Here is an 11,889-nt window from a genome sequence, read left to right on the forward strand (position 1 = left end):
AGCCTATTGGTAGACCTGGCCTCCAGCTGAGTCCCATTGGGAGGCCAGGTCTACCCACTGGCTTTCTTGGCAGTAGACCTGGCCTCCGGAGGCCCATAGAAGCCAATTGGTAGACCTGGCCTCTGAAGGGGGACTTTTCCCCCTCCTCGGAGTCCAGGTCTACTGCCAAGACATGACCTCCCAATGGGACTCAGCCAGAGGCCAGGTCTACCAAAGGAAGCCCGCCCCGCCCAACAGCTGATAGGCAGGGGGGCAGGAACCGCCGAGCCGCCCGCCCAGCAATCGCGTGGCTAGAGGGGAGGGGAGCCTTTAGCCTCCCAACCATTGAGGGCAAGGGAAAGGGGGACCCGGCCATTCTCCACGGTGTGTGTGGGGGGGAGACAGCGCACCCACTCGCCCCCCCTCTCTCTCTCTCAGGAGCGCCGGCTCCGCAGCCCAGCTGCCGGCGTGAGCGGGCACAAGAGCAGGGGCTCCGAACCAAGTTTGGAGAGCCGCGCTCAACGGGCCAAAGAGCCGCATGCGGCTCTGGAGCCGCAGTTTTGAGACCCCTGTCTTAGGCCAGCCGCTCAATTATTTAACAATTAATTTAAAAAAATCTTTGTACTTGTTACATTTTTTACATTATTTGCAACAAACTATCTAAAACCAAACCGCTCAATGTCACTTATCCCCAACAACTTGTCTGGACACACACAAATGGGCACCGCTGGTTGTGGCCCAAAACCTACATGCTATGGAAAGCAACACTTCCACATTTTCTAACCCATTTATTTAATTTTTAAGATGGCGATAGCTGAAGATTGAATCTCAGCTATGCATAGACAGAGACTTCACTGAGGTTTGAACAGTTGTGCTACACTTTAAAATCTTTGCCTATTGTAATATCCATATCCCACCTCAAACAAATGATTTGGTTTTTATTACTGAATTTTTCTTTGACCTTCTCATATAGTGCCCACCACTAGGTGGCAATAAGATGCAACACGTTAGGTATCCAAATGGACCTTGCCATGAAATAGTACCGTTCTTTCTGCTACTTATTCATCATGCCTTTTACCCAAGGAAGTATCATAGATGACTCTCCTCTCCCCACTTTGTCCAGAAAAATAGGGACTGGCCCAAGCTTACCTAGGGAGCTTCATGACAGAATGGGTGTTTTGACATACCCAATCTGACACTCTAACCCAGGGGTGTCAAACTAATTTGTTACGAGGGTTGGATATGACATAAATGGCACTTGGTTGGGCCGGGCCATGCCTCGCCAGCCCAGATTGGGACTGGGGGAGGGGCTGCCTCGGCTGTCTCATGGGCCAGATAAGCGCTCTCAAGGGGCCGGATCCGGCCTGCGGGCCATATGTTTGACACCACTGCTCTAACCCCTACACCATATGAACTCTCCACTATGTTTGAGGGGGACATAAGGACAAGAGGAACGCACGTTAGCTGCCCACTTTTCTCTGTGACATAAATCCCCATCCACCCAGTACTGGAAGAACCACCCACTGGGACAAAAGATCCAATCAATTCCATATATCTCCACTTCCCCACATAGAGGTCAATGTCTGATCCTTTTATTCCATTGCCAGTGGCAAATGGAGCCCCACACAGTAGATACTTGCTACTATCATTCAACACTGTAGCACAATCCCTTAATTTCATCTGGGATAGATTCCAGATCTGCTGCCAGTCTCTTATCGGTCACAGGCATTTCTTTGTATTTGGATATTATCATAAACTGTGTCCTCGTCAAGCACCTTTGAAATAAAATGGTTTCTATCCTACTCTCTTCACCAAAGGCACTCATGAAAAAAAAATTGCTCATAACTATTTTAGAGCCTGGGCAGCAACGTCGTTAAAGCATCAGTCTTTTAATCTGAAGGCCCGAAGTTCAAGACTCTGCCAGGTATCTTCTCTCTTCCCAGGCAGACGCACACATAGGGTTGCCAGGTCCTTCTTCACCACTGGCGGGAGGTTTTTGGGGCAGAGCCTGAGGGGGGCGGGGTTTGGGGAGGGACTTCAATGCCATAGAGTCCGATTGCCAAAGTGGCCATTTTCTCCAAGTGAACTGATCTCTATCAGCTGGAGATCAGTTGTAATAGCAGATCTCCAGTTACTACCTGGCAATTGGTAACCCTGCCTCAGATATTAATATAACTGGTGACATGCTTTCAAAAAGGCTCACATTCACATATATATAGGCCTATATTACTCCATCTCATCACAGAGAAGGCTCTCTAATCTTTTGGCATTTGGAAACAGTCCCAAAAGTTGCTGTTTCGGTTTGTTTTCCCTTGTGACTCATCTGGCAAGCTCTCTTTCCTGACCACATCTTCTTGTTCCCGACAGGCTGCTCCAAACACCAGGGCCTGAGGGAGAGTAAGGCATACTGAGCGGTAATGAAGCATTTGTTGGCTGCCTGTGTTAATGTGGGACTCATCTTGCTTCTTTTAGACTTAAAGCGTAGTTGTAAAGTTCAGGATAACGCTGGCAAAATGAGAGTGGATGCTGTAGGACAGCTCTTCAGGTAATGGTTCCCTTGCCACAATCCAATTTAATCCCTCGCGTGTTTACTCAAAAGTAAATCCTACTAAATTAATTGGGAATAAGTATGCACAGGATTGCAGCCTTAATTGCACTGTGGGTTGAGACGATAATTGCTACCTTAAACCCAGCTCTATCCCCCTCACTCTCCTATTGGTCTCTTCTAGACTAACAAAGAGATGGTGAAACTGTTGTTTAACCATCCCTTTGTATTTGACCGGGCAGTAGACGAGCTGAACTCAACTGGTTGGTTGAGGGCTTGATAGAGGAATTTCTAGGGACAGGGAAAGAGACCAAATCAATAAACGCTGCAGGGCGATACTAGATATTTTGGATTAGTTTAGGATCTTTGATTTTGGATAGGGGAATGGATGCATGATCACGAGATGTTCCAGTTTCTCCACAGGCTGGTGTACCAGAAGATAATGTCTGAATCTGTAGTCTAGGAACCAAGTGTGGGCCAAAAGTTTGCGTTATGGTGGTGGGACGCCATTTCATTTTGCTGTGCAAATGTTTATTTTTTCCTCTCCTTTCCATCTCTTCTATCTCCAATAAACCTTTTAAAAACTTTCTATAGTTGGGTTTGAAATGGCATGGCCAATAGGTGGGATACCAAGAACTAGCTTTGGGGTACTCTGTTTCTGAGGAAGCAATAACCCTCTTTTCTTTGGGCTGACACTCCCCAAAGTCCACTGGGGTCAGGGAGTGCACTGCTGGGGTTCTCTAGTTAGAGAAAGTCAGATTAGTGTAGGCCTGAGAGGAACTCACTTGCACAAAGAGAGATTGTAGTTGCAGTGCTTGTACTTGGGGTACCGGTGGACCATTAAATATGAGCAGCCAGTGTGATGCGACAAAAAAAGCTAATACGATCTTGGGGTGCATCAACAGAGGCATAACATCCAAATCGCAGGATGTCATAGTTCCGCTGTACACTGCATTGGTCAAGCCACACCTGGAGTATTGTGTGCAGTTCTGGAGGCCTTGCTTCAAAAAGGATGTGGACAGAATCAAGCGGGTGCAGAGGAGAGGGATGGGGCCTGGAGACCAAGCCCTATGAGGAAAGGCTGAGGGGGTTCAGAATGTTTAGTCTGGAAAAGAGGTTGAGGGGGGACATGATTGCTCTCTAAGTATTTGAAGGGCTATCACTTAGAGGACAGGGAGCTGTTCCTGTTGTCAGCAGAGGATAGGACTCGCAATAATGGGCTTAAATTGCAGGCGGAAAGGTACCAGCTGGATATTAGGGAAAAGTTTTTTACAGTAAGGGTTGTTCGACAGTGGAATCTGCTAGCTCGGGAGGTGGTGAGCTCCCCCCTCACTGGCAGTCTTTAAGCAGAGGCTGGACAAACACTTGTCAGGGATGCTCTAGGCTGATCCTGCATTAAGTAGGGGGTTGGACTAGATGGCCTATATGGCCCCTTCCAATTCTATGATTCTTGGATAGCAGAATAGAAGCTTGTCTGTGCTGATTGGGGAAATCAGCTTAGCAGACCAGGAGTGCCCAAGAAACATGTTTACAATCTGTTTATGTGCAAACCTATCATGTACCAGGCACCTCTTACAATTTTTTTTTTAAAAAACTTTATTTATGGCAGTTACACAAAATACATACAATTAATGTCTGTGGTAACAGGATTGTGAGACAGTGTGTGTGTGTGTGTGTGTGGGAGAAACAACACCTAGGGTTGTTTTCCATCAGCCTGTGCTACAAATGGAGGTAGAAATTTCATGGCTAAGGGGTGAAGATGGGGTCAACAGTCTAACACTCTTCTCCAAATATGGAGCATAATGAGATTATATGGAAAGGAAAGAATTGAGGAAGTAAATGTTGAGGGGGCACATGGCAAGAGAGACTGGATTCTAGGTGCTAGGGTACTACAATGAAGCAGGTCTGCCCATGGCACCCTGATTATAATGCGCCACAAACAGAAATTGGGAATGATTCAGGGACACCATGCCAGCAGTGCTTCTAGGCCACCAGCATAGGAAGATTTTGTGCCTTAGTTCTCCAGCACTGAAGAAGAACCCAACTGTTCTTTTAGAAACAAAAACCAGCAAGGCTTACCGGACTAACCCCTCTGTATATAGGTAATAAGCGTACCCCTCAAAAAATAATCACATGGAAGCCACAGCATCAGTGGTTGGACAGAAGAGAGAAGCATTTCACAAAGTCTCAGACTATTTTACAAATACACTCACACATTTATAGTTTAAAAAAAATCTAATGAAGATTTGGTCTGACACAGCCATTTCTTTCTCATGAGTAATTCCTTCTACTTTGCCATTCTGAACAATTATTTTTCAAAAGAATCCATTTGTCTTTTGTTATGTCTCTGCTGCACTGAATGTTGATCTTTCCTTACAAAGGTGGAAGTGTTCAGTTCCTTCCCTCTTGCCAGCCTAACATTGATGTCTGCTTGCCTTGCTTTTCCAGATCTGCCCCACAGATAACATAGGGGAGGAGAGAAAGAGTGTGGGGTGAAACCTTGAGAGAGAATCCCACCCTTCCTATCATTCTTCCCCTCATTCCTCCTCCAGCTTCTCCCTAACTTCTAAAGGCAGTGAATCATAGATTGTGCTTTCCACCTCCAGACCAGCACGCTTGAGGGCACGGCACATGCCAATTTCCTGGGGCAGGAATTCCAGTTGGTTCCCTTTCAGCTCTAGAGTGGTGAGCAAAGTCAGGCTGCCCACACGTTGAGAGAGGCGATGCAGTTTGTTGTATCCTGCTCTGAGAGTCTTGAGTTTCTTGCAGAAGAAGAGTTCATCAGGCAGTGCCTCCAAGGAATTGTGAGAAATGGCAAAGTGCTGAAGGTTGTAGAGGGCTGCCATCCCAGCAGGGATGACCTGGATGTTATTATTGGAAAGATCCAGATAACGCAGCTTGCTGCACTGGAATAGTTGGTGCGGGAGGGTCTCGATGCGGTTATGGCTGAGGTCGAGGCGCTCTAAAGTCTTGAGCTTGCGAATATGATCAGGGATGGTGGTGATGTGGTTGCACCAAAGTTTGAGACACATTAGCTTGCGGCAGTGCTGGAAACTGATGATCTCCTCGATGGAATGTAGATGGTTGTCTTTAAGATCCAACTCCTGCAGGTTCACCAGGCTGAAGACAGCATGGGGGATGCGTTCCAGATTGCAGTTTATGAGCTGTACTTCTTGCACAGAGAAGAGCTTCTTGAGATTATTGATGGTCACTAGCTTAGTCCCATCATTGCGGATTATTAGCTTCTGCAGATGACTGGCAACGTCAGTCACACTGGGGGGCAGTTTTGAGATATTGCTATGCAGCAGCAGGGTCTTCAGGTTCTTTAGCTCACGCAGGTTTTCCAAAGTTCCTGTCCGGCCTATCTCCTGGCTGAAAAGCCCTGAGATGTGCAACTCTTCCAGACTTCTCAAGTTGTAGGTCCACAGTGGTATATCCTTTATCTCATCAAACTTTACATTCATAACCTTCAGCTGTTCACGGAGGAATATAAGACCAGTAAAAGGCAGTTTAACAGGGCAGTTGATCAGTGAAAGCTCCTGAAGATTGACCAGTTGTGTCACTGAAGTTGGGATTGTGACATCTTTGAGGAGCTCTAGTTTCAGAGATTCCACCTCTGTCAGTTCAAAGACGGTGTCAGGCAATCCAGGTAGCATGAAGAGGTGGAGTTCTAACCGGCCATGAGGGTTCTTCTGCAACTTCTGCCGCAGCTTCTCCCCTGTCCACTCATGATTGAGGTTGAGCTGCGTGAGCTTGCACTCGCTGACTTCTGAGAGGAAAACAGCAAACCGCTTGGAGTAAAGGGAATCATACTGGTCTATGAGATGGAGCATGAAAGCAAAGTCGTTCTTGACATCAGGAATGTCACTGATGCCCGTCTCCTCACGTGCGTACTTGAAGGAGTACTCTTTAAGCGGGCGGTGGAACAGCCAGTAAAGAGTGTAGAGGCAGGTCATGCCGTATATCCCAAGAAAGCAGATGTAGCAGATGGCTAGCTTAGAGAACAGATGTGCTTTGGTGTGATTGCAGCAGAAATGGTCGTAGCCTGTCATTTCTTCCATCTTGATACTGCAGGGCACTATGAAGCTAATGTGGTGAACTAGGGCAGCATTGTAGGCAGTGATGATTAAGAACTTGCACACCTTGAGGATGGTCTGGCGAATGTACATGGTGTAAAGGATGTCTCCCTTCTCCACATGGAGCCGGAACTTCTTCACTTTCTCAAAGAGAGCCTTGGCCTGTTCCCCTTCCTTTTTGTCCAGGAGACTAATGGGGGTGGAGGACTCTGCAACCTTCTTGTCTGCAATGGATCCCCCTGTGGGGTTAAGCTCAACAGACTCGCTGGGAGCACTACTTTTCCTTCTCCGATCCCTCTTTGCTGGGCTTGCGTTGTCCTGGTTTTCCACGGAGACTTCTGAGATGGCCCTAGTAGTCCAAGGCGAGTCAAAGCACTTGCTCAGGATGGAGATGAAATGTTCAATCTTGGAACTGGTACCGGGAAATTTGAACCAAAAAGAAGCGCACACCATGAAGATGAGGGTGTGGATGACGACGAGATAGGGGAAGTACTTGGCATACCAATGGAGGGCCGTCTCATAGCACATCTGATTGATGTAGTTATATTGCTGGAGGTCCAGGTTGTTCTGTAATCCACTCATTTCCTGGTAGGTGGGGGACTCAATGATCTCAGAGGCATTTATTATCTTCTTGGTGAAGTCTTCACAAGTTGCATCACCAAAGGATGTACCGCTGGGGACGTGGTTGGGAAGGCAAATAATCTTATCTTGTGTCACCTGTCATGTCGGAGAACAGAAGAGAGAGAACATGATACATCACAGAATACGGGAGGGCAAAGTGATTTGCGTAAGCTTGGGCTCTGGCTCACTTTAAACTAACGTGTGAGCAGAATGTGGTGGGAATGAAGCAGAAGCCAGGCTGGCCCTAGACCAAGTGGTGCCTCTGGCAAGGAATGTCTTTCAGTCCCCCTTCATTTTGTTCAGATTCTAAATACCTTGTTTTTATTGCATTAGAAGCCCACTTTGTGACTTTGATGTACAATTTGTGTTCATGATTGTTCCCTACCATATAAGTCAGGGGTGGGGAACTTTTTTTCCGCCAAGGGCCATTTGGATATTTATAACATAATTCTCGTGCCATACAAAATTACCAACTTAAAAATTAGCTGACCAAGCCCCAAGCAGGTAGCTGCCCCAGATGACCCCCCTCGCGTAGGCAAGCAGGCAGGCATCCAACCGGTGCTGTACTCGCCCACCTGGTGGCACAGGATGGTCTGATGCACCAGCCGGGCATAGCCATTCAGCCACACGCCGGAGTTGCTCCTGCTCTGCATGGTCGGGGCCGGATTCTACAGCCGGCTCCTGCTACCTCCACCTGCAGGGGTGAAATGAGGACACACTGGCTAAGAACTCGCCCCCCACGCATTCTGGCCCTGCCCCTTTTAACCCCTCCATTGTCGCCACTTCCGTCCCCGCCCTCTTGTAGTACAGAGGGAATACGTTTCTCCACGGTCCAGGTGGGAAAGGGTTAACACAGTTTCTTGGGCGGTCCTAGCAGCACCATAGCTAACGACTCTTCTACAAGGGGGGAAAAGGTTCCTTTTCTCAGCAAAACAAACTCACATCTGCCTTGAATAGAGGGTATTCCTGTCCACGGGAGGGGGCGGATCGCCAGTCTTAGATCCTTCTCAGCTAGAGATCTGCCAGGACCCATGAAGGGCCAGACCAAATGATTTCGCGGTCCTTAAATAGCCCCCAGGCCTGACATTCCCCACCCCTGATATAAGTAAACAGATTTGCACCCTAGCATCTATTAATCTGTACTAATTCATGCCAGATACAGATATAAATGCAGACAAGCAGTAGACCTGCAAGGACTTGTGGGGGGAACTCATTTTCCCCTCCACCAATTTTTCATATTTTCCTTCCCTGAAAGCCTCCATAGCCTCTCCATTTTTCCTGCTTTCTTCTCTCCTTCCCACCCACCAGCCAACCTATTTTTATGTGCCCTCTGTCTTCAGCATTCCCTCCTCCCTTTGTCAGCAGCCTGTACCCAGGAAAACTGTAGTTCAGTTGTGTGGTGGCAGCCACCATGCAGGGCCCAGTTACACAGTGGGGAACCTGCAAGGACTTGCTGGGGGAACCTCACTTTCCCCTGTATCCCCCTCCTGACACTATTTCCTTCCACCTGGCAACCACCATACCCTCACCATTCCCTGCTTCCTTCTCACCATCCTACCCACCAACCATCCTACCTTTTATCTGCTTCCCATCTTCAACTATATTATTACTTCATTCATACCCCACCTTCCTCCACAATGGGGACTCAAAGCATCTTATATCATTAGTTCCTCGATTTTATCCTCACAACAATCCTGTGAAGTAGGTTTGGCTGGGAATGTGTGAACTTCCACAACCTGAGTTTTTCTGTTCCTAGTCTCAAACTCTACACTACATTGGCTTTTGTGGGGTGGCTACTGTTGAACAGTAGCAAGTAGCAGGGGCCTGGGTGAGTCATGCTAGTTTTGTAGTATCAAGTTGCCCAGTGGTTGCTGCCAGGCCTGGCCCCAATGAGTTTTCAATGGAAAGGGCACAACAGCCCTGGAAAGGCCCCTGCCTCATCCCCCCTTCTTTTACTGACTGAAACCAGGGCTTGAAGGCTGGCAATATTGTGTGGTTACCTAGCAACAACCACTGAGGACATTCCTTTCCTAAAACTACAGGTGCTGCTTCTATTGTTTGGGAGATGATTAACCCCCTAATTCTTTTTCTTTTCTTTTATTAGAGTTCAGATTTTTTTTGGCAAACTTGGGGCTTTTTTCAGGTTTTTAGAAATATCTATCTTTTCTGTTCATGGCTCTAAACTCCAATTTTAAGTATCCACAGATCGGGTCACGTTGAGAATTAGAAATACAGATATAGAATTCCCTCTAAACATAAAGATTAATTTTAGTTGTTAGTACATTTCAGTTATTCTGTATATCGGAGATTTGTTCAATGTGCCAGCACTGGTTGGATTAATATTATCCCCAATTACACTAAGAGCTGTAACGAACTGTTTGTAGTGATAATTAACTGTTTGTACTATTTGTTTCAGCTTTTAGTAGATAACTGAGTAGGAAGCCTATGAAAGGAGACTTCCCTTAATGTAGGCAGCCCAGGGAATGGAGTTCTGGCTCCCATGTTCTGCGGTGTTGTTTTAACCTATTTCCTGTCACTCATTTCCAGATGGGAGGGAGGTCTATTTGCTAAAAGTCAAGTGCCCTGCCAGGTTCTTCTGTGTGTGAGACTAAACTCTCTCCAGAAAAACTGATGAGACTCAGCAGTTATGTTGTTATAAGGGATTCCCTCTACCCCACATCTGAGAAGAATCCCACCCAGCTGGTCATTCCTGCAGAGGGTCATCAGTTATATATGTTATTAAATAGCTCCATCAAAATACATGGTGCTTTTCAGAGTACAAAAAGACAAGTCCCTGCCCCCAGGATCTTACAGTCCAAAATTTGACATAAGGGAACAACAAAGGAAGTGAAGGGGGTAGTGGTTCCTCCCGTTGGAAGAATATGCATTCATTTCACTTACACTTACATGGGCTTAGTTTCAGTAAAGCTTTGTGGAAGAGGTGGATTTTGAGGAGGGATTTGAAGGGTGGCATCATGCAGGTATTCTAGAATACACTTCCAGGCAAAAGGAACAGCCAGGGAGAAAGGGCAGCATCATTTCAGGGAGCAGGTGACCTTTGGATGGCTGAGGGTGGTGGAGGTGGAGGAGTAAAAGTTATGGGCATGGTTCTCCCTGCACTTGCCCAGCGTGTCCGCAATGTCCTGAGCTCCCATGGCCACCAACAAAAGCTAGTGCAATATAACTCCAGAATGTCAACGACAGTGCAGTCCTGTTGAGGTCTCGTGTGGTGCTCTCCCATACTCACTTGCAGAGTACAGCCAAAAACACCAATCATCAGCATGGCAACCGTGATGTACTCAGCCAAGACATCCCACCAGGGCTTGAGAACCTTGAAAGCAGGCTGCTGGTCTGTGAATTGCTTGAATTCAGCTACCGGGATCATGCTGCCTGCCAAAAAACGGTGAGGGTTTAGAATAGTATGGCTCTCTCTGTCCAGTCCCCCCCCCCCATTAACAATGCCTGTTTTGATCTGTTTGGCTCAGAATAGGCTTCGTGGCCTGTGATGTGTGCTTTGTCTTGTACATTCCAGGCCCCCTTCCTTGAAACAATTCTACTATAGAAAAATGACAGTCGAGAGCTGGGTGGGTTCCCTCACTCAGCACTGAAGTGCAACTGCTTCTAAGGTAGAGTGGCACGCTCTGTCTGGCCAACAGCCACGAGACACAGGAACCCCCTAGATTGCCACCACTCACTGAGTCAAAGTAGATGAGATGGTGGAAAACCTGTGGATGGATCTCATGCGTGATTTTACTGGTAAATAGCAACTGGGAAGCAGTCAATTCAGATTGGTGCTGTGGTGCAGGGAGAGGGAGGTTTCCTAACCTCAAATGGTCCCTCAGAACTGCTATTTGCAATAGTGGGGGAAATATACACGTTGTGGCCCTGACCCAGATTTCCCTCCCCCTCCAAATGGCTGCTTTTTGTAACAACGCCAAGGAGATGATCTATTCACAGATCTTCAACTTGTGTGGCCTACAGAAAAGAAGGAGGCTGCCATTTGTCAGTCCTATTACCTAATATGAGAGCCCTTGTGGTTTAGTGGTTAAGGTATCAGAGTAGGACCTGGGAAACCCAGGTTCAAATCCCCATGAGCCATGGAAGCTTACTGGGTGATCTTGGGACAGTCACATGCTCTCAGCCCTGACTCTAGTATGTAGGTGGGAGATCTCCAAGAAATACCAGGGTTGTTACTCCGAGCCCGGCAATGGCAAACCACCTCCAAACGTCTCTTGCATTGAAAATTCAACAGGGCCACCATAAATCAGTTGTGACTTAACAGCAAAAAAAAAAAAACCTAATATGGGTGGGTTCATTTTTTTAAATTGGAGGATTAAAAAAAGTTAAATGGGAAAACAAAGATAAAGTGATGCTTTTTGGTATTTTCTGGCAACCCTGGGAATCCCCTAGGGTTCCTAGATTATAACTGTGTGTCAATACTACTTGCTAACAAAATTTTGGATTGGCATCATACAGGGCCTGGCCTGACCTGGATACCTTAGGCTAGCCTGATCTTGTCAGATCTTGGAAGCTAAACAGGGTTGGCCCTAGTTAGTATTTGGATGGGAGATCACCACGGAATACCAGGGTTGCTAAGCAGAGGCAGGCAAAGGCAAACCACCTCTGAAAGGGTCTTGCCTGGAAAACCCTACAGGGTCACTTTAAGTC

General features: G+C 47.1%; 1 protein-coding gene across 1 annotated transcript; it reads right to left on the reverse strand.

The window, feature by feature from the left end:
- Positions 1–5,061: 5,061 nt before the first annotated feature.
- On the reverse strand, positions 5,062–10,606 carry LOC130490996 (volume-regulated anion channel subunit LRRC8E-like). Its single transcript, XM_056864824.1, has 2 exons — positions 10,469–10,606; positions 5,062–7,317 (listed from the first exon to the last, which is right to left on the reverse strand). The coding sequence occupies exons 1-2, from the start codon at positions 10,604–10,606 to the stop codon at positions 5,062–5,064; spliced, it is 2,394 nt and encodes a 797-aa protein (XP_056720802.1).
- Positions 10,607–11,889: the final 1,283 nt, after the last annotated feature.

Source organism: Euleptes europaea, chromosome 1 (genome assembly GCF_029931775.1).
Source record: "Euleptes europaea isolate rEulEur1 chromosome 1, rEulEur1.hap1, whole genome shotgun sequence".
Lineage (NCBI taxonomy): Eukaryota > Metazoa > Chordata > Lepidosauria > Squamata > Sphaerodactylidae > Euleptes > Euleptes europaea.

Excerpts from the sequence above, each read along its gene's own strand:
- LOC130490996 (XM_056864824.1), bottom strand. The coding sequence starts at position 10,606 with ATGATCCCGGTAGCTGAATTCAAGCAATTCACAGACCAGCAGCCTGCT. Across the intron at positions 7,318-10,468 it reads TTTTTGGCTGTACTCTGCAA|GTGACACAAGATAAGATTAT; the intron begins GTGAGTATGGGA and ends CCGACATGACAG.